The sequence below is a fragment of the Phyllobates terribilis genome, unplaced genomic scaffold, assembly GCF_046119375.1.
Source record: "Phyllobates terribilis strain yellow unplaced genomic scaffold, ASM4611937v1 Scaffold_2__4_contigs__length_985480577, whole genome shotgun sequence".
NCBI classification, from domain to species: domain Eukaryota; kingdom Metazoa; phylum Chordata; class Amphibia; order Anura; family Dendrobatidae; genus Phyllobates; species Phyllobates terribilis.
The window spans coordinates 16,642,720-16,668,658 of record NW_027362762.1 but is presented as its reverse complement, the minus strand read 5'-3'; the positions used below and the strand labels follow the sequence as shown (position 1 = coordinate 16,668,658).

At 54.1% G+C, this 25,939-nt stretch overlaps 1 protein-coding gene across 7 annotated transcripts in view; it reads right to left on the bottom strand.

Annotated features, from left to right (window-relative positions):
- LOC141189172 (protein sel-1 homolog 3-like) overlaps nucleotides 1-25,939 on the bottom strand; it is a 265,916-nt gene that overhangs the window by 201,253 nt on the left and 38,724 nt on the right. For 2 of the 7 annotated variants that reach the window (XM_073661120.1, XM_073661127.1), the window contains exon 1: nucleotides 23,583-23,875. The exons of 3 other annotated variants lie outside the window; for them this stretch is intronic. In XM_073661120.1, the coding sequence (XP_073517221.1) occupies nucleotides 23,583-23,630 (48 nt within the window). In that variant the 5' untranslated portion in view covers nucleotides 23,631-23,875. Of the gene's footprint in view, nucleotides 1-18,802; nucleotides 18,827-22,778; nucleotides 22,817-23,582; nucleotides 23,876-25,939 lie in introns of those variants that run through there. 2 more of the 7 variants (XM_073661123.1, XM_073661125.1) reach the window with 2 other exon arrangements.

Genomic DNA, 25,939 nt, shown 5'->3' with positions numbered 1-25,939 from the left:
CCCAACTTTCTCTGCAGTCTTTTGGGGTCGGTCTCTCCCAGCTTTCTCTGCAGTCTTTTGGGGTCTGTCTCTCCCACCTTTCTCTGAAGTCTTTTGGGGTCTGTCTCTCCAGCTTTCTCTGCAGTCTTTTGGGGTCTGTCTCTCCCACCTTTCTCTGCAGTCTTTTGGGGTCTGTCTCTCCACCTTTCTCTGCAGTCTTTTGCGGTCTGCCTCTCCAGCTTTCCCTGCAGTCTTTTGGGGTCTGTCTCTCCTCCTTTCTCTACAGTCTTTTGGGGTCTGTCTCTCCCACCTTTCTCTGCAGTCTTTTGGGGTCTGTCTCTCCCACCTTTCCCTGCAGTCTTTTGGGGTCTGTCTCTCCCAACTTTCTCTGCAGTCTTTTGGGGTCTGTCTCTCCCAGCTTTCTTTGCAGTCTTTTGGGGTCTGTCTCTCCCACCTTTCTCTGCAGTCTTTTGGGGTCTGTCTCTCCAGCTTTCTCTGCAGTCTTTTGGGGTCTGTCTCTCCCACCTTTCTCTGCAGTCTTTTGGGGTCTGTCTCTCCCACCTTTCTCTGCAGTCTTTTGGGGTCTGTCTCTCCACCTTTCTCTGCAGTCTTTTGCGGTCTGTCTCTCCAGCTTTCCCTGCAGTCTTTTGGGGTCTGTCTCTCCAGCTTTCTCTGCAGTCTTTTGGGGTCTGTCTCTCCCAGCTTTCTCTGCAGTCTTTTGGGGTCTGTCTCTCCCACCTTTCTCTGCAGTCTTTTGGGGTCTGTCTCTGCCACCTTTCTCTGCAGTCTTTTGGGGTCTGTCTCTCTCATCTTTCTCTGCAGTCTTTTGGGGTCTGTCTCTCTCCTACTTTCTCTACAGTCTTTTGGGGTCTGTCTCTCCCACCTTTCTCTGCAGTCTTTTGGGGTCTGTCTCTCCCACCTTTCCCTGCAGTCTTTTGGGGTCTGTCTCTCCAGCTTTCTCTTCAGTCTTTTGGGGTCTGTCTCTCCAGCTTTCTCTGCAGTCTTTTGGGGTCTGTCTCTCCAGCTTTCTCTGCAGTCTTTTGGGGTCTGTCTCTCCCACCTTTCTCTGCAGTCTTTTGGGGTCTGTCTCTCCCACCTTTCTCTGCAGTCTTTTGGGGTCTGTCTCTCCCACCTTTCCCTGCAATCTTTTGGGGTCTGTCTCTCCAGCTTTCTCTGCCGTCTTTTGGGGTCTGTCTCTCCATCTTTCTCTGCAGTCTTTTGGGGTCTGTCTCTCCCACCTTTCCCTGCAGTATTTTGGGGTCTGTCTCTCCCACCTTTCTCTGCAGTCTTTTGGGGTCTGTCTCTCCCACCTTTCTCTGCAGTCTTTTGGGGTCTGTCTCTCCCATCTTTCTCTGCAGTCTTTTGGGGTCTGTCTCTCCAGCTTTCTCTGCAGTCTTTTGGGGTCTGTCTGTCTCTCCAGCTTTCTCTGCAGTCTTTTGGGGTCTGTCTCTCCCATCTTTCTCTGCAGTCTTTTGGGGTCTGTCTCTCCCACCTTTCCCTGCAGTCTTTTGGGGTCAGTCTCTCCCACCTTTCTCTGCAGTCTTTTGGGGTCTGTCTCTCCAGCTTTCTCTCCAGTCTTTTGGGGTCTGTCTCTCCCATCTTTCTCTGCAGTCTTTTGGGGTCTGTCTCTCCAGCTTTCTCTGCAGTCTTTTGGGGTCTGTCTGTCTCTCCACCTTTCTCTGCAGTCTTTTGGGGTCTGTCTCTCCCACCTTTCTCTACAGTCTTTTGGAGTCTGTCTCTCCAGCTTTCTCTGCAGTCTTTTGGGGTCTGTCTCTCCCACCTTTCTCTCCAGTCTTTTGGGGTCTGTCTCTCCCAGCTTTCCCTGCAGTCTTTTGGGGTCTGTCTCTCCCACCTTTCTCTGCAGTCTTTTGGGGTCTGTCTCTCCACCTTTCTCTGCAGTTTTTTGGGGTCTGTCTCTCCCAACTTTCTCTGCAGTCTTTTGGGGTCTGTCTCTCCTAGCTTTCTCTGCAGTCTTTTGGGGTCTGTCTCTCCCAGCTTTCTCTGCAGTCTTTTGGGGTCTGTCTCTCCCAGCTTTCTCTGCAGTCTTTTGGTGTCTGTCTCTCCCACCTTTCTCTGCAGTCTTTTGCGGTCTGTCTCTCCAGCTTTCCCTGCAGTCTTTTGGGGTCTGTCTCTCCAGCTTTCTCTGCAGTCTTTTGGGGTCTGTCTCTCCCAGCTTTCTCTGCAATCTTTTGGGGTCTGTCTCTCCCAGCTTTCTCTGCAGTCTCTCCCACCTTTCCCTGCAGTCTTTTGGGGTCTGTCTCTCCCAACTTTCTCTGCAGTCTTTTGGGGTCGGTCTCTCCCAGCTTTCTCTGCAGTCTTTTGGGGTCTGTCTCTCCCACCTTTCTCTGAAGTCTTTTGGGGTCTGTCTCTCCAGCTTTCTCTGCAGTCTTTTGGGGTCTGTCTCTCCCACCTTTCTCTGCAGTCTTTTGGGGTCTGTCTCTCCACCTTTCTCTGCAGTCTTTTGCGGTCTGCCTCTCCAGCTTTCCCTGCAGTCTTTTGGGGTCTGTCTCTCCTCCTTTCTCTACAGTCTTTTGGGGTCTGTCTCTCCCACCTTTCTCTGCAGTCTTTTGGGGTCTGTCTCTCCCACCTTTCCCTGCAGTCTTTTGGGGTCTGTCTCTCCCAACTTTCTCTGCAGTCTTTTGGGGTCTGTCTCTCCCAGCTTTCTTTGCAGTCTTTTGGGGTCTGTCTCTCCCACCTTTCTCTGCAGTCTTTTGGGGTCTGTCTCTCCAGCTTTCTCTGCAGTCTTTTGGGGTCTGTCTCTCCCACCTTTCTCTGCAGTCTTTTGGGGTCTGTCTCTCCCACCTTTCTCTGCAGTCTTTTGGGGTCTGTCTCTCCACCTTTCTCTGCAGTCTTTTGCGGTCTGTCTCTCCAGCTTTCCCTGCAGTCTTTTGGGGTCTGTCTCTCCAGCTTTCTCTGCAGTCTTTTGGGGTCTGTCTCTCCCAGCTTTCTCTGCAGTCTTTTGGGGTCTGTCTCTCCCACCTTTCTCTGCAGTCTTTTGGGGTCTGTCTCTGCCACCTTTCTCTGCAGTCTTTTGGGGTCTGTCTCTCTCATCTTTCTCTGCAGTCTTTTGGGGTCTGTCTCTCTCCTACTTTCTCTACAGTCTTTTGGGGTCTGTCTCTCCCACCTTTCTCTGCAGTCTTTTGGGGTCTGTCTCTCCCACCTTTCCCTGCAGTCTTTTGGGGTCTGTCTCTCCAGCTTTCTCTTCAGTCTTTTGGGGTCTGTCTCTCCAGCTTTCTCTGCAGTCTTTTGGGGTCTGTCTCTCCAGCTTTCTCTGCAGTCTTTTGGGGTCTGTCTCTCCCACCTTTCTCTGCAGTCTTTTGGGGTCTGTCTCTCCCACCTTTCTCTGCAGTCTTTTGGGGTCTGTCTCTCCCACCTTTCCCTGCAATCTTTTGGGGTCTGTCTCTCCAGCTTTCTCTGCCGTCTTTTGGGGTCTGTCTCTCCATCTTTCTCTGCAGTCTTTTGGGGTCTGTCTCTCCCACCTTTCCCTGCAGTATTTTGGGGTCTGTCTCTCCCACCTTTCTCTGCAGTCTTTTGGGGTCTGTCTCTCCCACCTTTCTCTGCAGTCTTTTGGGGTCTGTCTCTCCCATCTTTCTCTGCAGTCTTTTGGGGTCTGTCTCTCCAGCTTTCTCTGCAGTCTTTTGGGGTCTGTCTGTCTCTCCAGCTTTCTCTGCAGTCTTTTGGGGTCTGTCTCTCCCATCTTTCTCTGCAGTCTTTTGGGGTCTGTCTCTCCCACCTTTCCCTGCAGTCTTTTGGGGTCAGTCTCTCCCACCTTTCTCTGCAGTCTTTTGGGGTCTGTCTCTCCAGCTTTCTCTCCAGTCTTTTGGGGTCTGTCTCTCCCATCTTTCTCTGCAGTCTTTTGGGGTCTGTCTCTCCAGCTTTCTCTGCAGTCTTTTGGGGTCTGTCTGTCTCTCCACCTTTCTCTGCAGTCTTTTGGGGTCTGTCTCTCCCACCTTTCTCTACAGTCTTTTGGAGTCTGTCTCTCCAGCTTTCTCTGCAGTCTTTTGGGGTCTGTCTCTCCCACCTTTCTCTCCAGTCTTTTGGGGTCTGTCTCTCCCAGCTTTCCCTGCAGTCTTTTGGGGTCTGTCTCTCCCACCTTTCTCTGCAGTCTTTTGGGGTCTGTCTCTCCACCTTTCTCTGCAGTTTTTTGGGGTCTGTCTCTCCCAACTTTCTCTGCAGTCTTTTGGGGTCTGTCTCTCCTAGCTTTCTCTGCAGTCTTTTGGGGTCTGTCTCTCCCAGCTTTCTCTGCAGTCTTTTGGGGTCTGTCTCTCCCAGCTTTCTCTGCAGTCTTTTGGTGTCTGTCTCTCCCACCTTTCTCTGCAGTCTTTTGCGGTCTGTCTCTCCAGCTTTCCCTGCAGTCTTTTGGGGTCTGTCTCTCCAGCTTTCTCTGCAGTCTTTTGGGGTCTGTCTCTCCCAGCTTTCTCTGCAGTCTTTTGGGGTCTGTCTCTCCCACCTTTCTCTGCAGTCTTTTGGGGTCTGTCTCTCCCACCTTTCTCTGCAGTCTTTTGGGGTCTGTCTCTCCCATCTTTCTCTGCAGTCTTTTGGGGTCTGTCTCTCTCATCTTTCTCTGCAGTCTTTTGGGGTCTGTCTCTCCTCCTTTCTCTACAGTCTTTTGGGGTCTGTCTCTCCCACCTTTCTCTGCAGTCTTTTTGGGTCTGTCTCTCCCACCTTTCCCTGCAGTCTTTTGGGGTCTGTCTCTCCCACCTTTCTCTGCAATCTTTTGGGGTCTGTCTCTCCCAGCTTTCTCTGCAGTCTTTTGGGGTCTGTCTCTCCCACCTTTCCCTGCAGTCTTTTGGGGTCTGTCTCTCCCAACTTTCTCTGCAGTCTTTTGGGGTCTGTCTCTCCCAGCTTTCTCTGCAGTCTTTTGGGGTCTGTCTCTCCTGCTTTCTCTGCAGTCTTTTGGGGTCTGTCTCTCCCACCTTTCTCTGCAGTCTTTTGGGGTCTGTCTCTCCCAACTTTCTCTGCAGTCTTTTGGGGTCTGTCTCTCCCACCTTTCTCTGCAGTCTTTTGGGGTCTGTCTCTCCCACCTTTCTCTGCAGTCTTTTGGGGTCTGTCTCTCCAGCTTTCTCTGCAGTCTTTTGGGGTCTGTCTCTCCCACCTTTCTCTGCAGTCTTTTGGGGTCTGTCTCTCCCACCTTTCTCTGCAGTCTTTTGGGGTCTGTCTCTCCACCTTTCTCTGCAGTCTTTTTGGGGTCTGTCTCTCCCACCTTTCTCTGCAGTCTTTTGGAGTCTGTCTCTCCCACCTTTCTCTGCAGTCTTTTAGGGTCTGTCTCTCCCACCTTTCTCTGCAGTCTTTTGCGGTCTGTCTCTCCAGCTTTCCCTGCAGTCTTTTGGGGTCTGTCTCTCCAGCTTTCTCTGCAGTCTTTTGGGGTCTGTGTCTCCCAGCTTTCTCTGCAGTCTTTTGGGGTCTGTCTCTCCCACCTTTCTCTGCAGTCTTTTGGGGTCTGTCTCTGCCACCTTTCTCTGCAGTCTTTTGGGGTCTGTCTCTCCCATCTTTCTCTGCAGTCTTTTGGGGTCTGTCTCTCTCATCTTTCTCTGCAGTCTTTTGGGGTCTGTCTCTCCTCCTTTCTCTACAGTCTTTTGGGGTCTGTCTCTCCCACCTTTCTCTGCAGTCTTTTGGGGTCTGTCTCTCCCACCTTTCCCTGCAGTCTTTTGGGGTCTGTCTCTCCCACCTTTCTCTGCAGTCTTTTGGGGTCTGTCTCTCCCACCTTTCTCTGCAGTCTTTTGGGGTCTGTCTCTCCCACCTTTCTCTGCAGTCTTTCGGGGTCTGTCTCTCCAGCTTTCTCTGCAGTCTTTTGGGGTCTGTCTCTCCCACCTTTCTCTGCAGTCTTTCGGGGTCTGTCTCTCCAGCTTTCTGTGCAGTCTTTTGGGGTCTGTCTCTCCCACCTTTCTCTGCAGTCTTTTGGGGTCTGTCTCTCCAGCTTTCTCTGCAGTCTTTTGGGGTCTGTCTCTCCCACCTTTCTCTGCAGTCTTTTGGGGTCTGTCTCTCCCATCTTTCTCTGCAGTCTTTTGGGGTCTGTCTCTCCCAGCTTTCTCTGCAGTCTTTTGGGGTCTGTCTCTCCCAGCTTTCTCTGCAGTCTTTTGGGGTCTGTCTCTCCCACCTTTCTCTGCAGTCTTTTGGGGTCTATCTCTCCCACCTTTCCCTGCAGTCTTTTGGGGTCTGTCTCTCCACCTTTCTCTGCAGTCTTTTGGGGTCTGTCTCTCCCATCTTTCTCTGCAGTCTTTTGGGGGTCTGTCTCTCTCATCTTTCTCTGCAGTCTTTTGGGGTCTGTCTCTCCTCCTTTCTCTACAGTCTTTTGGGGTCTGTCTCTCCCACCTTTCTCTGCAGTCTTTTGGGGTCTGTCTCTCCCACCTTTCTCTGCAGTCTTTTGGGGTCTGTCTCTCCCACCTTTCTCTGCAGTCTTTCGGGGTCTGTCTCTCCAGCTTTCTCTGCAGTCTTTTGGGGTCTGTCTCTCCCACCTTTCTCTGCAGTCTTTTGGGGTCTGTCTCTCCAGCTTTCTCTGCAGTCTTTTGGGGTCTGTCTCTCCCACCTTTCTCTGCAGTCTTTTGGGGTCTGTCTCTCCAGCTTTCTCTGCAGTCTTTTGGGGTCTGTCTCTCCCACCTTTCTCTGCAGTCTTTTGGGGTCTGTCTCGCCAGCTTTCTCTGCATTCTTTTGGGGTCTGTCTCTCCAGCTTTCTCTGCAGTCTTTTGGGGTCTGTGTCTCCCAGCTTTCTCTGCAGTCTTTTGGGGTCTGTCTCTCCCACCTTTCTCTGCAGTCTTTTGGAGTCTGTCTCTGCCACCTTTCTCTGCAGTCTTTTGGGGTCTGTCTCTGCAGTCTTTTGGGGTCTGTCTCTCTCATCTTTCTCTGCAGTCTTTTGGGGTCTGTCTCTCCTCCTTTCTCTACAGTCTTTTGGGGTCTGTCTCTCCCACCTTTCTCTGTAGTCTTTTGGGGTCTGTCTCTCCCACCTTTCCCTGCAGTCTTTTGGGGTCTGTCTCTCCCACCTTTCTCTGCAGTCTTTTGGGGTCTGTCTCTCCCACCTTTCTCTGCAGTCTTTTGGGGTCTGTCTCTCCCACCTTTCTCTGCAGTCTTTCGGGGTCTGTCTCTCCAGCTTTCTCTGCAGTCTTTTGGGGTCTGTCTCTCCCACCTTTCTCTGCAGTCTTTCGGGGTCTGTCTCTCCAGCTTTCTCTGCAGTCTTTTGGGGTCTGTCTCTCCCACCTTTCTCTGCAGTCTTTTGGGGTCTGTCTCTCCAGCTTTCTCTGCAGTCTTTTGGGGTCTGTCTCTCCCACCTTTCTCTGCAGTCTTTTGGGGTCTGTCTCTCCCATCTTTCTCTGCAGTCTTTTGGGGTCTGTCTCTCCCAGCTTTCTCTGCAGTCTTTTGGGGTCTGTCTCTCCCAGCTTTCTCTGCAGTCTTTTGGGGTCTGTCTCTCCCACCTTTCTCTGCAGTCTTTTGGGGTCTGTCTCTCCCACCTTTCTCTGCAGTCTTTTGGGGTCTATCTCTCCCACCTTTCCCTGCAGTCTTTTGGGGTCTGTCTCTCCACCTTTCTCTGCAGTCTTTTGGGGTCTGTCTCTCCCATCTTTCTCTGCAGTCTTTTGGGGGTCTGTCTCTCTCATCTTTCTCTGCAGTCTTTTGGGGTCTGTCTCTCCTCCTTTCTCTACAGTCTTTTGGGGTCTGTCTCTCCCACCTTTCTCTGCAGTCTTTTGGGGTCTGTCTCTCCCACCTTTCCCTGCAGTCTTTTGGGGTCTGTCTCTCCCACCTTTCTCTGCAATCTTTTGGGGTCTGTCTCTCCCAGCTTTCTCTGCAGTCTTTTGGGGTCTGTCTCTCCCACCTTTCCCTGCAGTCTTTTGGGGTCTGTCTCTCCCAACTTTCTCTGCAGTCTTTTGGGGTCTGTCTCTCCCAGCTTTCTCTGCAGTCTTTTGGGGTCTGTCTCTCCTGCTTTCTCTGCAGTCTTTTGGGGTCTGTCTCTCCCACCTTTCTCTGCAGTCTTTTGGGGTCTGTCTCTCCCAACTTTCTCTGCAGTCTTTTGGGGTCTGTCTCTCCCACCTTTCTCTGCAGTCTTTTGGGGTCTGTCTCTCCCACCTTTCTCTGCAGTCTTTTGGGGTCTGTCTCTCCAGCTTTCTCTGCAGTCTTTTGGGGTCTGTCTCTCCCACCTTTCTCTGCAGTCTTTTGGGGTCTGTCTCTCCCACCTTTCTCTGCAGTCTTTTGGGGTCTGTCTCTCCACCTTTCTCTGCAGTCTTTTTGGGGTCTGTCTCTCCCACCTTTCTCTGCAGTCTTTTGGAGTCTGTCTCTCCCACCTTTCTCTGCAGTCTTTTAGGGTCTGTCTCTCCCACCTTTCTCTGCAGTCTTTTGCGGTCTGTCTCTCCAGCTTTCCCTGCAGTCTTTTGGGGTCTGTCTCTCCAGCTTTCTCTGCAGTCTTTTGGGGTCTGTGTCTCCCAGCTTTCTCTGCAGTCTTTTGGGGTCTGTCTCTCCCACCTTTCTCTGCAGTCTTTTGGGGTCTGTCTCTGCCACCTTTCTCTGCAGTCTTTTGGGGTCTGTCTCTCCCATCTTTCTCTGCAGTCTTTTGGGGTCTGTCTCTCTCATCTTTCTCTGCAGTCTTTTGGGGTCTGTCTCTCCTCCTTTCTCTACAGTCTTTTGGGGTCTGTCTCTCCCACCTTTCTCTGCAGTCTTTTGGGGTCTGTCTCTCCCACCTTTCCCTGCAGTCTTTTGGGGTCTGTCTCTCCCACCTTTCTCTGCAGTCTTTTGGGGTCTGTCTCTCCCACCTTTCTCTGCAGTCTTTTGGGGTCTGTCTCTCCCACCTTTCTCTGCAGTCTTTCGGGGTCTGTCTCTCCAGCTTTCTCTGCAGTCTTTTGGGGTCTGTCTCTCCCACCTTTCTCTGCAGTCTTTCGGGGTCTGTCTCTCCAGCTTTCTCTGCAGTCTTTTGGGGTCTGTCTCTCCCACCTTTCTCTGCAGTCTTTTGGGGTCTGTCTCTCCAGCTTTCTCTGCAGTCTTTTGGGGTCTGTCTCTCCCACCTTTCTCTGCAGTCTTTTGGGGTCTGTCTCTCCCATCTTTCTCTGCAGTCTTTTGGGGTCTGTCTCTCCCAGCTTTCTCTGCAGTCTTTTGGGGTCTGTCTCTCCCAGCTTTCTCTGCAGTCTTTTGGGGTCTGTCTCTCCCACCTTTCTCTGCAGTCTTTTGGGGTCTATCTCTCCCACCTTTCCCTGCAGTCTTTTGGGGTCTGTCTCTCCACCTTTCTCTGCAGTCTTTTGGGGTCTGTCTCTCCCATCTTTCTCTGCAGTCTTTTGGGGGTCTGTCTCTCTCATCTTTCTCTGCAGTCTTTTGGGGTCTGTCTCTCCTCCTTTCTCTACAGTCTTTTGGGGTCTGTCTCTCCCACCTTTCTCTGCAGTCTTTTGGGGTCTGTCTCTCCCACCTTTCTCTGCAGTCTTTTGGGGTCTGTCTCTCCCACCTTTCTCTGCAGTCTTTCGGGGTCTGTCTCTCCAGCTTTCTCTGCAGTCTTTTGGGGTCTGTCTCTCCCACCTTTCTCTGCAGTCTTTTGGGGTCTGTCTCTCCAGCTTTCTCTGCAGTCTTTTGGGGTCTGTCTCTCCCACCTTTCTCTGCAGTCTTTTGGGGTCTGTCTCTCCAGCTTTCTCTGCAGTCTTTTGGGGTCTGTCTCTCCCACCTTTCTCTGCAGTCTTTTGGGGTCTGTCTCGCCAGCTTTCTCTGCATTCTTTTGGGGTCTGTCTCTCCTGCTTTCTCTGCAGTCTTTTGGGGTCTGTCTCTCCCACCTTTCTCTGCAGTCTTTTGGGGTCTGTCTCTCCCAACTTTCTCTGCAGTCTTTTGGGGTCTGTCTCTCCCACCTTTCTCTGCAGTCTTTTGGGGTCTGTCTCTCCCACCTTTCTCTGCAGTCTTTTGGGGTCTGTCTCTCCAGCTTTCTCTGCAGTCTTTTGGGGTCTGTCTCTCCCACCTTTCTCTGCAGTCTTTTGGGGTCTGTCTCTCCCACCTTTCTCTGCAGTCTTTTGGGGTCTGTCTCTCCACCTTTCTCTGCAGTCTTTTTGGGGTCTGTCTCTCCCACCTTTCTCTGCAGTCTTTTGGAGTCTGTCTCTCCCACCTTTCTCTGCAGTCTTTTAGGGTCTGTCTCTCCCACCTTTCTCTGCAGTCTTTTGCGGTCTGTCTCTCCAGCTTTCCCTGCAGTCTTTTGGGGTCTGTCTCTCCAGCTTTCTCTGCAGTCTTTTGGGGTCTGTGTCTCCCAGCTTTCTCTGCAGTCTTTTGGGGTCTGTCTCTCCCACCTTTCTCTGCAGTCTTTTGGGGTCTGTCTCTGCCACCTTTCTCTGCAGTCTTTTGGGGTCTGTCTCTCCCATCTTTCTCTGCAGTCTTTTGGGGTCTGTCTCTCTCATCTTTCTCTGCAGTCTTTTGGGGTCTGTCTCTCCTCCTTTCTCTACAGTCTTTTGGGGTCTGTCTCTCCCACCTTTCTCTGCAGTCTTTTGGGGTCTGTCTCTCCCACCTTTCCCTGCAGTCTTTTGGGGTCTGTCTCTCCCACCTTTCTCTGCAGTCTTTTGGGGTCTGTCTCTCCCACCTTTCTCTGCAGTCTTTTGGGGTCTGTCTCTCCCACCTTTCTCTGCAGTCTTTCGGGGTCTGTCTCTCCAGCTTTCTCTGCAGTCTTTTGGGGTCTGTCTCTCCCACCTTTCTCTGCAGTCTTTCGGGGTCTGTCTCTCCAGTTTTCTCTGCAGTCTTTTGGGGTCTGTCTCTCCCACCTTTCTCTGCAGTCTTTTGGGGTCTGTCTCTCCAGCTTTCTCTGCAGTCTTTTGGGGTCTGTCTCTCCCACCTTTCTCTGCAGTCTTTTGGGGTCTGTCTCTCCCATCTTTCTCTGCAGTCTTTTGGGGTCTGTCTCTCCCAGCTTTCTCTGCAGTCTTTTGGGGTCTGTCTCTCCCAGCTTTCTCTGCAGTCTTTTGGGGTCTGTCTCTCCCACCTTTCTCTGCAGTCTTTTGGGGTCTATCTCTCCCACCTTTCCCTGCAGTCTTTTGGGGTCTGTCTCTCCACCTTTCTCTGCAGTCTTTTGGGGTCTGTCTCTCCCATCTTTCTCTGCAGTCTTTTGGGGGTCTGTCTCTCTCATCTTTCTCTGCAGTCTTTTGGGGTCTGTCTCTCCTCCTTTCTCTACAGTCTTTTGGGGTCTGTCTCTCCCATCTTTCTCTGCAGTCTTTTGGGGGTCTGTCTCTCTCATCTTTCTCTGCAGTCTTTTGGGGTCTGTCTCTCCTCCTTTCTCTACAGTCTTTTGGGGTCTGTCTCTCCCACCTTTCTCTGCAGTCTTTTGGGGTCTGTCTCTCCCACCTTTCTCTGCAGTCTTTTGGGGTCTGTCTCTCCCACCTTTCTCTGCAGTCTTTCGGGGTCTGTCTCTCCAGCTTTCTCTGCAGTCTTTTGGGGTCTGTCTCTCCCACCTTTCTCTGCAGTCTTTTGGGGTCTGTCTCTCCAGCTTTCTCTGCAGTCTTTTGGGGTCTGTCTCTCCCACCTTTCTCTGCAGTCTTTTGGGGTCTGTCTCTCCAGCTTTCTCTGCAGTCTTTTGGGGTCTGTCTCTCCCACCTTTCTCTGCAGTCTTTTGGGGTCTGTCTCGCCAGCTTTCTCTGCATTCTTTTGGGGTCTGTCTCTCCAGCTTTCTCTGCAGTCTTTTGGGGTCTGTGTCTCCCAGCTTTCTCTGCAGTCTTTTGGGGTCTGTCTCTCCCACCTTTCTCTGCAGTCTTTTGGGGTCTGTCTCTGCCACCTTTCTCTGCAGTCTTTTGGGGTCTGTCTCTGCAGTCTTTTGGGGTCTGTCTCTCTCATCTTTCTCTGCAGTCTTTTGGGGTCTGTCTCTCCTCCTTTCTCTACAGTCTTTTGGGGTCTGTCTCTCCCACCTTTCTCTGCAGTCTTTTGGGGTCTGTCTCTCCCACCTTTCCCTGCAGTCTTTTGGGGTCTGTCTCTCCCACCTTTCTCTGCAGTCTTTTGGGGTCTGTCTCTCCCACCTTTCTCTGCAGTCTTTTGGGGTCTGTCTCTCCCACCTTTCTCTGCAGTCTTTCGGGGTCTGTCTCTCCAGCTTTCTCTGCAGTCTTTTGGGGTCTGTCTCTCCCACCTTTCTCTGCAGTCTTTCGGGGTCTGTCTCTCCAGCTTTCTCTGCAGTCTTTTGGGGTCTGTCTCTCCCACCTTTCTCTGCAGTCTTTTGGGGTCTGTCTCTCCAGCTTTCTCTGCAGTCTTTTGGGGTCTGTCTCTCCCACCTTTCTCTGCAGTCTTTTGGGGTCTGTCTCTCCCATCTTTCTCTGCAGTCTTTTGGGGTCTGTCTCTCCCAGCTTTCTCTGCAGTCTTTTGGGGTCTGTCTCTCCCAGCTTTCTCTGCAGTCTTTTGGGGTCTGTCTCTCCCACCTTTCTCTGCAGTCTTTTGGGGTCTGTCTCTCCCACCTTTCTCTGCAGTCTTTTGGGGTCTATCTCTCCCACCTTTCCCTGCAGTCTTTTGGGGTCTGTCTCTCCACCTTTCTCTGCAGTCTTTTGGGGTCTGTCTCTCCCATCTTTCTCTGCAGTCTTTTGGGGGTCTGTCTCTCTCATCTTTCTCTGCAGTCTTTTGGGGTCTGTCTCTCCTCCTTTCTCTACAGTCTTTTGGGGTCTGTCTCTCCCACCTTTCTCTGCAGTCTTTTGGGGTCTGTCTCTGCCACCTTTCTCTGCAGTCTTTTGGGGTCTGTCTCTGCAGTCTTTTGGGGTCTGTCTCTCTCATCTTTCTCTGCAGTCTTTTGGGGTCTGTCTCTCCTCCTTTCTCTACAGTCTTTTGGGGTCTGTCTCTCCCACCTTTCTCTGCAGTCTTTTGGGGTCTGTCTCTCCCACCTTTCCCTGCAGTCTTTTGGGGTCTGTCTCTCCCACCTTTCCCTGCAGTCTTTTGGGGTCTGTCTCTCCCACCTTTCTCTGCAGTCTTTTGGGGTCTGTCTCTCCCACCTTTCTCTGCAGTCTTTTGGGGTCTATCTCTCCCACCTTTCCCTGCAGTCTTTTGGGGTCTGTCTCTCCACCTTTCTCTGCAGTCTTTTGGGGTCTGTCTCTCCCATCTTTCTCTGCAGTCTTTTGGGGGTCTGTCTCTCTCATCTTTCTCTGCAGTCTTTTGGGGTCTGTCTCTCCTCCTTTCTCTACAGTCTTTTGGGGTCTGTCTCTCCCACCTTTCTCTGCAGTCTTTTGGGGTCTGTCTTTCCCAACTTTCCCTGCAGTCTTTTGGGGTCTGTCTCTCCCACCTTTCTCTGCAGTCTTTTGGGGTCTGTCTCTCCCACCTTTCTCTGCAGTCTTTTGGGGTCTGTCTCTCCCACCTTTCTCTGCAGTCTTTCGGGGTCTGTCTCTCCAGCTTTCTCTGCAGTCTTTTGGGGTCTGTCTCTCCCACCTTTCTCTGCAGTCTTTTGGGGTCTGTCTCTCCAGCTTTCTCTGCAGTCTTTTGGGGTCTGTCTCTCCCACCTTTCTCTGCAGTCTTTTGGGGTCTGTCTCTCCAGCTTTCTCTGCAGTCTTTTGGGGTCTGTCTCTCCCACCTTTCTCTGCAGTCTTTTGGGGTCTGTCTCGCCAGCTTTCTCTGCATTCTTTTGGGGTCTGTCTCTCCAGCTTTCTCTGCAGTCTTTTGGGGTCTGTCTCGCCCACCTTTCTCTGCAGTCTTTTGGGGTCTGTCTCTCCCACCTTTCTCTGCAGTCTTTTGGGGTCTGTCTCTCCCACCTTTCTCTGCAGTCTTTCGGGGTCTGTCTCTCCAGCTTTCTCTGCAGTCTTTTGGGGTCCGTCTCTCCCACCTTTCTCTCCAGTCTTTCGGGGTCTGTCTCTCCAGCTTTCTCTGCAGTCTTTTGGGGTCTGTCTCTCCCACCTTTCTCTGCATTCTTTTGGGGTCTGTCTCTCCCACCTTTCTCTGCAGTCTTTTGGGGTCTGTCTCTCCCACCTTTCTCTGCAGTCTTTTGGGGTCTGTCTCTCCAGCTTTCTCTGCATTCTTTTGGGGTCTGTCTCTCCCACCTTTCTCTGCAGTCTTTTGGGGTCTGTCTCTCCAGCTTTCTCTGCATTCTTTTGGGGTCTGTCTCTCCAGCTTTCTCTGCATTCTTTTGGGGTCTGTCTCTCCAGCTTTCTCTGCAGTCTTTCGGGGTCTGTCTCTCCCACCTTTCTCTGCAGTCTTTTGGGGTCTGTCTCTCCAGCTTTCTCTGCAGTCTTTTGGGGTCTGTCTCTCCAGCTTTCTCTGCATTCTTTTGGGGTCTGTCTCTCCCACCTTTCTCTGCAGTCTTTTGGGGTCTGTCTCTCCAGCTTTCTCTGCATTCTTTTGGGGTCTGTCTCTCCAGCTTTCTCTGCATTCTTTTGGGGTCTGTCTCTCCAGCTTTCTCTGCATTCTTTTGGGGTCTGTCTCTCCAGCTATCTCTGCAGTCTTTTAGGGTCCGTCTCTCCCACCTTTCTCTCCAGTCTTTCGGGGTCTGTCTCTCCAGCTTTCTCTGCAGTCTTTTGGGGTCTGTCTCTCCCACCTTTCTCTGCAGTCTTTTGGGGTCTGTCTCTCCCACCTTTCTCTGCAGTCTTTTGGGGTCTGTCTCTCCCACCTTTCTCTGCAGTCTTTTGGGGTCTGTCTCTCCAGCTTTCTCTGCATTCTTTTGGGGTCTGTCTCTCCCACCTTTCTCTGCAGTCTTTTGGGGTCTGTCTCTCCCACCTTTCTCTGTAGTCTTTTGGGGTCTGTCTCTCCCACCTTTCTCTGCAGTCTTTTGGGGTCTGTCTCTCCAGCTTTCTCTGCATTCTTTTGGGGTCTGTCTCTCCCACCTTTCTCTGCAGTCTTTTGGGGTCTGTCTCTCCAGCTTTCTCTGCATTCTTTTGGGGTCTGTCTCTCCAGCTTTCTCTGCATTCTTTTGGGGTCTGTCTCTCCAGCTTTCTCTGCAGTCTTTCGGGGTCTGTCTCTCCAGCTTTCTCTGCAGTCTTTTGGGGTCCGTCTCTCCCACCTTTCTCTCCAGTCTTTCGGGGTCTGTCTCTCCAGCTTTCTCTGCAGTCTTTTGGGGTCTGTCTCTCCCACCTTTCTCTGCAGTCTTTTGGGGTCTGTCTCTCCCACCTTTCTCTGCAGTCTTTTGGGGTCTGTCTCTCCCACCTTTCTCTGCAGTCTTTTGGGGTCTGTCTCTCCAGCTTTCTCTGCATTCTTTTGGGGTCTGTCTCTCCAGCTTTCTCTGCATTCTTTTGGGGTCTGTCTCTCCAGCTATCTCTGCAGTCTTTTAGGGTCCGTCTCTCCCACCTTTCTCTCCAGTCTTTCGGGGTCTGTCTCTCCAGCTTTCTCTGCAGTCTTTTGGGGTCTGTCTCTCCCACCTTTCTCTGCAGTCTTTTGGGGTCTGTCTCTCCCACCTTTCTCTGCAGTCTTTTGGGGTCTGTCTCTCCCACCTTTCTCTGCAGTCTTTTGGGGTCTGTCTCTCCAGCTTTCTCTGCATTCTTTTGGGGTCTGTCTCTCCCACCTTTCTCTGCAGTCTTTTGGGGTCTGTCTCTCCCACCTTTCTCTGTAGTCTTTTGGGGTCTGTCTCTCCCACCTTTCTCTGCAGTCTTTTGGGGTCTGTCTCTCCAGCTTTCTCTGCATTCTTTTGGGGTCTGTCTCTCCCACCTTTCTCTGCAGTCTTTTGGGGTCTGTCTCTCCAGCTTTCTCTGCATTCTTTTGGGGTCTGTCTCTCCAGCTTTCTCTGCATTCTTTTGGGGTCTGTCTCTCCAGCTTTCTCTGCAGTCTTTCGGGGTCTGTCTCTCCAGCTTTCTCTGCAGTCTTTTGGGGTCCGTCTCTCCCACCTTTCTCTCCAGTCTTTCGGGGTCTGTCTCTCCAGCTTTCTCTGCAGTCTTTTGGGGTCTGTCTCTCCCACCTTTCTCTGCAGTCTTTTGGGGTCTGTCTCTCCCACCTTTCTCTGCAGTCTTTTGGGGTCTGTCTCTCCCACCTTTCTCTGCAGTCTTTTGGGGTCTGTCTCTCCAGCTTTCTCTGCATTCTTTTGGGGTCTGTCTCTCCCAGCTTTCTCTGCAGTCTTTTGGGGTCTGTCTCGCCCACCTTTCTCTGCAATCTTTTGGGGTCTGTATCTCCAGCTTTCTCTGCAGTCTTTTGGGGTCTGTCTCTCCCACCTTTCTCTGCAGTCTTTTGGGGTCTGTCTCTCCAGCTTTCTCTGCAGTCTTTGGGGGTCTGTCTCTCCAGCTTTCTCTGCAGTCTTTTGGGGTCTGTCTCTCCAGCTTTCTCTGCAGTCTTTTGGGGTCTGTCTCTCCAGCTTTGCCCCCTCGCTCTCGCTCAGTGATTGGATGGAGATGTCTGTGATCAGCGATATTCTCTAGATTTGGGTCTGAACTGTGACTGCGCCGTTCACACACAGGAATATGCTCTGATCTAAACCCTCCATTGTGGCTCTGCAGGATGTTGAGGGTCGTTGTCCTGCTGGAAGGTGAACCTACACCCCGGTCTCAGGTCTTCTGCAGCCTCTAACAGGTTTTCCTCCTGGAAATTTCCTGTATTTAGCTCCATCCATCTTCCCATCACCTCTGACCAGCTCCCCTGCCCCTGCTGAAGAAAAGCCTCCCCACAGCAGGATGCTGCTGCCACCATGTGTGACGGTGGGGATGGTGTTTTCAGGGTGATGTACAGTGTTCATTTTCCGCACACATAACTATTTGCATTTAGCCCAAAGGTTCTCCTTTGGTCTCATCTGACCAGAGCCCCTTCTTCCACATGCTTGCTGTGTCTTACATGGCTTATAGTAAATTGCACACGGGACTTCTTGTGGTTTGTTTTCAAAATGTCTTTCTTCTTGCTGCTCTTCCATAGAGGGCAGATTTATGAAGTATACGACCAATAGTCTTCCTGTGGACAGATTCTCCCCCCTGAGCTGTGGATCTGCAGCTCCTTCAGTGACCATGGGCCTCTTGGCGTCTTCTCTCATTAGCGCTCTCCTTGCTTAGGATATCAGGTTAGATGGATGGCCAGACCTTGGTAGATCTGCAGTTGTGCCATACGCCTCCCAGTTTTGGATGACGGATTGAATAGTGCTCCATAAGATGTTCAGAGCTTGGGCTATTATTATTATTTTTTTTTTTATAACCTTACCCTGCTTTCCTCTTCTCCACAACTTTATCCCTGACCTGTCTGGTGGGCCCCTTGGTTTTCAGCTTTATCCCTGACCTGTCAGCTGGGCTCCTTGGTTTTCAGCTTTATCCCTGACCTGTCTGGTGAGCTCCTTGTTTTCATGATGCTGTTTAATCCCTAATGTTCTCACACAAACCTCTGAGGCCTTCACAGAACAGCTGTAGTTATACTGAGAAGAAATCACACCCAGGTGAACGCAATGTACCAATTATGTGACTTCTGGAGGCAAATAGTCCCTCTGGATTTTACTTAGGGGCATCAGACTACAGGGGGTTGAATACTAATGCACAATGTTCAGATCTGTATTTTTAAAATAATTATTCCTTTATATGTCATAGATACTTGCTACTTTGTGTCGGTATCACATAAAATTCCAATAAAATACATTTAAGTTTGTTGCTATTACATGAAAATATGTGGAAAAGTTCACTATGTAAGAAGACTATTTCAAGGCAATGTATACTGAGAATTATAGATGTTCAAATAGTGAGAATAATATAGGAGAATATTCTGAGTTGCTGTATGACAGTGTACAGAGGTCAGTAGATAACGTTCCCTGGTTTTGACCTGTGATTCTCTGCACAATCTGAATATGCCCCAGTACAGAGGATCATGCACAGAGTCTCCCCACCCCCCACAGCTTCTCACCTGGCAGAGGATCATGCACAGAGTCTCCCCACCCCCCACAGCTTCTCACCTGGCAGAGGATCATGCACAGGGTCTCCCCCGCTCCCCACAGCTTCTCACCTGGCAGAGGATCATGCACAGGGTCTCCCCCACTCCCCACAGCTTCTCACCTGGCAGAGGATCATGCACAGGGTCTCCCCCGCTCCCCACAGCTTCTCACCTGTCAGAGGATCATGCACAGGGTCTCCCCCGCTCCCCACAGCTTCTCACCTGGCAGAGGATCATGCACAGGGTCTCCCCCCGCTCCCCACAGCTTCTCCCCTGTCAGAGGATCATGCACAGGGTCTCCCCCGCTCCCCACAGCTTCTCCCCTGTCAGAGGATCATGCACAGGGTCTCCCCCGCTCCCCACAGCTTCTCACCTGGCAGAGGATCATGCACAGGGTCTCCCCCTGCTCCCCACAGCTTCTCACCTGGCAGAGGATCATGCACAGGGTCTCCCCACTCCCCACAGCTTCTCACCTGGCAGAGGATCATGCACAGGGTCTCCCCCACTCCCCACAGCTTCTCACCTGGCAGAGGATCATGCACAGAGTCTCCCCCGCTCCCCACAGCTTCTCACCTGGCAGAGGATCATGCACAGGGTCTCCCCCACTCCCCACAGCTTCTCACCTGGCAGAGGATCATGCACAGGGTCTCCCCACCACCCACAGCTTCTCACCTGGCAGAGGATCATGCACAGGGTCTCCCCCGCTCCCCACAGCTTCTCACCTGGCAGAGGATCATGCACAGGGTCTCCCCCACTCCCCACAGCTTCTCACCTGGCAGAGGATCATGCACAGGGTCTCCCCCGCTCCCCACAGCTTCTCACCTGGCAGAGGATCATGCACAGGGTCTCCTCCGCTCCCCACAGCTTCTCACCTGGCAGAGGATCATGCATACGGTCTTCCCCCGCTCCCCACAGCTTCTCACCTGGCAGAGGATCATGCACAGGGTCTCCCCACTCCCCACTGCTTCTCACCTGGCAGAGGATCATGCACAGGGTCTCCCCACCACCCACAGCTTCTCACCTGGCAGAGGATCATGCACAGGGTCTCCCCCGCTCCCCACAGCTTCTCACCTGGCAGAGGATCATGCACAGAGTCTCCCCACCTCCCACAGCTTCTTACCTGGCAGAGGATCACGCACAGGGTCTCCCCCGCTCCCCACAGCTTCTCACCTGGCAGAGGATCATGCACAGGGTCTCCCCCGCTCCCCACAGCTTCTCACCAGGCAGAGGATCACGCACAGGGTCTCCCCACCACCCACAGCTTCTCACCTGGCAGAGGATCATGCACAGGGTCTCCCCCGCTCCCCACAGCTTCTCACCTGGCAGAGGATCATGCACAGAGTCTCCCCACCTCCCACAGCTTCTTACCTGGCAGAGGATCACGCACAGTGTCTCCCCCGCTCCCCACAGCTTCTCACCTGGCAGAGGATCATGCACAGGGTCTCCCCCGCTCCCCACAGCTTCTCACCTGGCAGAGGATCATGCACAGGGTCTCCCCCACTCCCCACAGCTTCTCACCTGGCAGAGGATCATGCACAGGGTCTCCCCCACTCCCCACAGCTTCTCACCTGGCAGAGGATCATGCACAGGGTCTCCCCCGCTCCCCACAGCTTCTCACCTGGCAGAGGATCATGCACAGGGTCTCCCCCGCTCCCCACAGCTTCTCACCTGGCAGAGGATCATGCACAGGGTCTCCCCCCGCTCCCCACAGCTTCTCACCTGGCAGAGGATCATGCACAGGGTCTCCCCACTCCCCACTGCTTCTCACCTGGCAGAGGATCATGCACAGGGTCTCCCCCGCTCCCCACAGCTTCTCACCTGGCAGAGGATCATGCACAGGGTCTCCCCCACGCCCCACAGCTTCTCACCTGGCAGAGGATCAGGCACAGGGTCACCCCCACTCCCCACAGCTTCTCACCTGGCAGAGAATCATGCACAGGGTATCCCCACTCCCCACAGCTTCTCACCTGGCAGAGGATCATGCACAGGGTCTCCCCCACTCCCCACAGCTTCTCACCTGGCAGAGGATCATGCACAGGGTCTCCGCACTCCCCACAGCTTCTCACCTGGCAGAGGATCATGCACAGGGTCTCCCCACTCCCCACAGCTTCTCACCTGGCAGAGGATCATGCACAGGGTCTCCCCCGCTCCCCACAGCTTCTCACCTGGCAGAGGATCATGCACAGGGTCTCCCCCACTCCCCACAGCTTCTCACCTGGCAGAGGATCATGCACAGGGTCTCCCCCACTCCCCACAGCTTCTCACCTGGCAGAGGATCACGCACAGGGTCTCCCCCCGCTCCCCACAGCTTCTCACCTGGCAGAGGATCATGCACAGGGTCTCCCCCACTCCCCACAGCTTCTCACCTGGCAGAGGATCATGCACAGGGTCTCCCCCCGCTCCCCACAGCTTCTCACCTGGCAGAGGATTATGCACAGGGTCTCCCCCCGCTCCCCACAGCTTCTCACCTGGCAGAGGATCATGCACAGGGTCTCCCCCACTCCCCACAACTTCTCACCTGGCAGAGGATCATGCACAGGGTCTCCCCCACTCCCCACAGCTTCTCACCTGGCAGAGGATCATGCACAGGGTCTCCCCCGCTCCCCACAGCTTCTCACCTGGCAGAGGATCATGCACAGGGTCTCCCCACTCCCCACAGCTTCTCACCTGGCAGAGGATCACGCACAGGGTCTCCTCCCGCTCCCCACAGCTTCTCACCTGGCAGAGGATCATGCACAGGGTCTCCCCCGCTCCCCACAGCTTCTCACCTGGCAGAGGATCATGCACAGGGTTTCCCCCGCTCCCCACATCTTCTCACCTGGCAGAGGATCATGCACAGGGTCACCCCCGCTCCCCACAGCTTCTCACCTGGCAGAGGATCATGCACAGGGTCTCCCCCCGCTCCCTACAGCTTCTCACCTGGCAGAGGATCATGCACAGGGTCTCCCCCGCTCCCCACAGCTTCTCACCTGGCAGAGGATCACGTACAGGGTCTCCCCCGCTCCCCACAGCTTCTCAACTGGCAGAGGATCATGCACAGGGTCTCCCCCACTCCTCACAGCTTCTCACCTGGTAGAGGATCATGCACAGGGTCTCCCCCCGCTCCCCACAGCTTCTCACCTGGCAGAGGATCATGCACAGGGTCTCCCCCACTCCTCACAGCTTCTCACCTGGCAGAGGATCACGCACAGGGTCTCCCCCACTCCCCACAGCTTCTCACCTGGCAGAGGATCATGCACAGGGTCTCCCCCGCTCCCCACAGCTTCTCACCTGGCAGAGGATCATGCACAGGGTCTCCCCCCGCTCCCCACAGCTTCTCACCTGGCAGAGGATCATGCACAGGGTCTCCCCACCCGCTCCCCACAGCTTCTCACCTGGCAGAGGATCATGCACAGGGTCTCCCCGCTCCCCACAGCTTCTCACCTGGCAGAGGATCATGCACAGGGTCTCCCCCGCTCCCCACAGCTTCTCACCTGGCAGAGGATCACGCACAGGGTCTCCCCCGCTCCCCACAGCTTCTCACTTGGCAGAGGATCATGCACAGGGTCTCCCCCCGCTCCCCACAGCTTCTCACCTGGCAGAGGATCATGCACAGGGTCTCCCCACTCCCCACAGCTTCTCACCTGGCAGAGGATCATGCACAGGGTCTCCCCCACTCCCCACAGCTTCTCACCTGGCAGAGGATCATGCACAGGGTCTCCCCCACTCCTCACAGCTTCTCACCTGGCAGAGGATCATGCACAGGGTCTCCCCCCGCTCCCCACAGCTTCTCACCTGGCAGAGGATCACGCACAGGGTCTCCCCCGCTCCCCACAGCTTCTCACCTGGCAGAGGATCACGCACAGGGTCTCCCCCACTCCCCACAGCTTCTCACCTGGCAGAGGATCACGCACAGGGTCTCCCCCACTCCCCACAGCTTCTCACCTGGCAGAGGATCATGCACAGGGTCTCCCCCCGCTCCCCACAGCTTCTCACCTGGCAGAGGATCATGCACAGGATCTCCCCCCGCTCCCCACAGCTTCTCACCTGGCAGAGGATCATGCACAGGATCTCCCCCCGCTCCCCACAGCTTCTCACCTGGCAGAGGATCATGCACAGGGTCTCCCCCCGCTCCCCACAGCTTCTCACCTGGCAGAGGATCACGCACAGGGTCTCCCCCACTCCCCACAGCTTCTCACCTGGCAGAGGATCATGCACAGGGTCTCCCCCACTCCCCACAGCTTCTCACCTGGCAGAGGATCATGCACAGGGTCTCCCCCCACTCCCCACAGCTTCTCACCTGGCAGAGGATCACGCACAGGGTCTCCCCCACTCCCCACAGCTTCTCACCTGGCCGAGGATCATGCACAGGGTCTCCCCCGCTCCCCACAGCTTCTCACCTGGCAGAGGATCATGCACAGGGTCTCCCCCCGCTCCCCACAGCTTCTCACCTGGCAGAGGATCATGCACAGGATCTCCCCCAGCTCCCCACAGCTTCTCACCTGGCAGAGGATCATGCACAGGGTCTCCCCCCGCTCCCCACAGCTTCTCACCTGGCAGAGGATTACGCACAGGGTCTCCCCCACTCCCCACAGCTTCTCACCTGGCAGAGGATCATGCACAGGGTCTCCCCCACTCCCCACAGCTTCTCACCTGGCAGAGGATCATGCACAGGGTCTTCCCCCGCTCCCCACAGCTTCTCACCTGGCAGAGGATTATGCACAGGGTCTCCCCCACTCCCCACAGCTTCCCACAGCTTCTCACCTGGCAGAGGATCATGCACAGGGTCTCCCCCGCTCCCCACAGCTTCTCACCTGGCAGAGGATCATGCACAGGATCTCCCCCAGCTCCCCACAGCTTCTCACCTGGCAGAGGATCATGCACAGGGTCTCCCCCGCTCCCCACAGCTTCTCACCTGGCAGAGGATCATGCACAGGATCTCCCCCAGCTCCCCACAGCTTCTCACCTGGCAGAGGATCATGCACAGGGTCTCCCCCCGCTCCCCACAGCTTCTCACCTGGCAGAGGAGCATGCACAGGGTCTCCCCCGCTCCCCACAGCTTCTCACCTGGCAGAGGATCATGCACAGGGTCTCCCCCACTCCCCACATCTTCTCACCTGGCAGAGGATCACGCACAGGGTCTTCCCCGCTCCCCACAGCTTCTCACCTGGCAGAGGATCATGCACAGGGTCTTCCCCGCTCCCCACAGCTTCTCACCTGGCAGAGGATCATGCACAGGGTCTCCCCCACTCCCCACAGCTTCTCACGTGGCAGAGGATCATGCACAGGGTCTCCCCCACTCCCCACAGCTTCTCACCTGGCAGAGGATCATGCACAGGGTCTCCCCCACTCCCCACAGCTTCTCACCTGGCAGAGGATCATGCACAGGGTCTCCCCCCGCTCCCCACAGCTTCTCACCTGGCAGAGGATCATGCACAGGGTCTTCCCCGCTCCCCACAGCTTCTCACCTGGCAGAGGATCATGCACAGAGTCTTCCCCGCTCCCCACAGCTTCTCACCTGGCAGAGGATCATGCACAGGGTCTCCCCCACTCCCCACAGCTTCTCACGTGGCAGAGGATCATGCACAGGGTCTCCCCCACTCCCCACAGCTTCTCACCTGGCAGAGGATCATGCACAGGGTCTCCCCCACTCCCCACAGCTTCTCACCTGGCAGAGGATCATGCACAGGGTCTCCCCCCGCTCCCCACAGCTTCTCACCTGGCAGAGGATCATGCACAGGGTCTCCCCCCGCTCCCCACAGCTTCTCACCTGGCAGAGGATCATGCACAGGGTCTTCCCCGCTCCCCACAGCTTCTCACCTGGCAGAGGATCATGCACAGGGTCTCCCCCCGCTCCCCACAGCTTCTCACCTGGCAGAGGATCATGCACAGGGTCTCCCCCACTCCCCACAGCTTCTCACCTGGCAGAGGATCACGCACAGGGTCTTCCCCGCTCCCCTCAGTCCCATTCTTCATATGTTCTCCTCGTCTCCTCAAGTTGGTCAGTGTCCAGCGGTCAGCAGATATATCTGGACCCTGTAGACCACCATGCACCTTATCCGGTCTATGGAGGGTCTGAACAGTGGCTGATCTCCAGAGGTTGTGGATTCCCGGGATCGTGTCCGGTATCAGCGTCGGGTGTCACCTCTTATGGTCGCTTGTCATACAGAGAATACAATGTAAGACGTGGAGCTTCCTCAGCAAGGGTTAATCCAAACCCAGAGAAACATGTTTGTTCTGGGACCTTAACCTCTCAGATCCTGGAAAGTTTCTCCATCAGAAGGGAAATGCCGATCCCTATGGTCCGCCACCATCACAGGCAGCGGTCAGCGGACGGGCCCCCCATTATATCAGTCTGGGGTCACTGCTGCTGCTGGGGTAGGGACTGAGGGGCTAATAAAAGACTAGAATGCCCCCCGGGACACAGACGCCTGTCCTAAAGGCATCCCCAGCCATCACCCAGCTTTCCAAGACACCTGAATCATAGCCAAGGTGCCATCACCCAGCTTTCCAAGACACCTGAATCATAGCCATGGTGGCCATCACCCAGCTTTCCAAGACACCTGAATCATAGCCATGGTGGCCATCACCCAGCTTTCCCAGACTCCCGAATCATAGCCATGGTGCCATCACCCAGCTTTCCCAGACTCCTGAATCATATCCATGGTGCCATCACCCAGCTTTCCAAGACTCCTGAATCATAGCCATGGTGGCCATCACCCAGCTTTCCAAGACACCTGAATCATAGCCATGGTGGCCATCACCCAGCTTTCCCAGACTCCCGAATCATAGCCATGGTGCCATCACCCAGCTTTCCCAGACTCCTGAATCATATCCATGGTGCCGTCACCCAGCTTTCCAAGACTCCTGAATCATAGCCATGGTGGCCATCACGCAGCTTTCCCAGACTCCTGAATCATAGCCATGGTGACATCACCCAGCTTTCCCAGACTCCTGAATCATAGTCATGTTGGCCCTCACCCAGCTTTCCCAGACTCCTGAATCATAGCCATGGTGGCCATCACCCAGCTTTCCCAGACTCCTGAATCATAGCCATGTTGGCCCTCACCCAGCTTTCCCAGACTCCTGAATCATAGCCATGGTGGCCATCACGCATCTTTCCCAGACTCCTGAATCATATCCATGGTGGCCATCACGCAGCTTTCCCAGACTCCTGAATCATAGCCATGGTGGCCATCACCCAGCTTTCCCAGACTCCTGAATCATAGCCATGGTGGTCATCACCCAGCTCTCCAAGACTCCTGAATCATAGCCATGGTGCAATCACCCAGCTTTCCAAGACTCCTGAATCATAGCCATGGTGGCCATCACGAAGCTTTCCCAGACTCCTGAATCATATCCATGGTGGTCATAACCCAGCTTTCCCAGACTCCTGAATCATAGCCATGGTGTCCATCACGCAGCTTTCCCAGACTCCTGAATCATATCCATGGTGGTCATAACCCAGCTTTCCCAGACTCCTGAATCATAGCCATGGTGGCCATCACGCAGCTTTCCCAGACTCCTGAATCATATCCATGGTGGTTATCACCCAGCTTTCCCAGACTCCTGAATCATAGCCATGTTGTCCCTCACCCAGCTTTCCCAGACTCCTGAATCATAGCCATGGTGGCCATCACCCAGCTTTCCCAGACTCCTGAATCATATCCATGGTGGTCATAACCCAGCTTTCCCAGACTCCTGAATCATAGCCATGGTGGCCATCACGCAGCTTTCCCAGACTCCTGAGTCATAGCCATGGTGGCCATCACCCAGCTTTCCCAGACTCCTGAATCATAGCCATGTTGTCCCTCACCCAGCTTTCCCAGACTCCTGAATCATAGCCATGGTGCCGTCACCCAGCTTTCCCAGACTCCTGAATCATAGCCATGGTGGGCATCACGCAGCTTTCCCTGACTCCTGAATCATAGCCATGGTGGTTATCACATAGCTTTCCCAGACTCCTGAATCATAGCCATGGTGCTATCACCCAGCTTTCCCAGACTCCTGAGTCATAGCCATGGTGGTCCTCACCCAGCTTTCCCAGACTCCTGAATCATAGCCATGGTGGCCATCACCCAGCTTTCCCAGACTCCTGAATCATAGTCATGGTGGCCATCACGCATCTTTCCCAGACTCCTGAATCATAGCCATGTTGGCCCTCACCCAGCTTTCCCAGACTCCTGAATCATAGTCATGGTGGCCATCACGCATCTTTCCCAGACTCCTGAATCATATCCATGGTGGCCATCACGCAGCTTTCCCAGACTCCTGAATC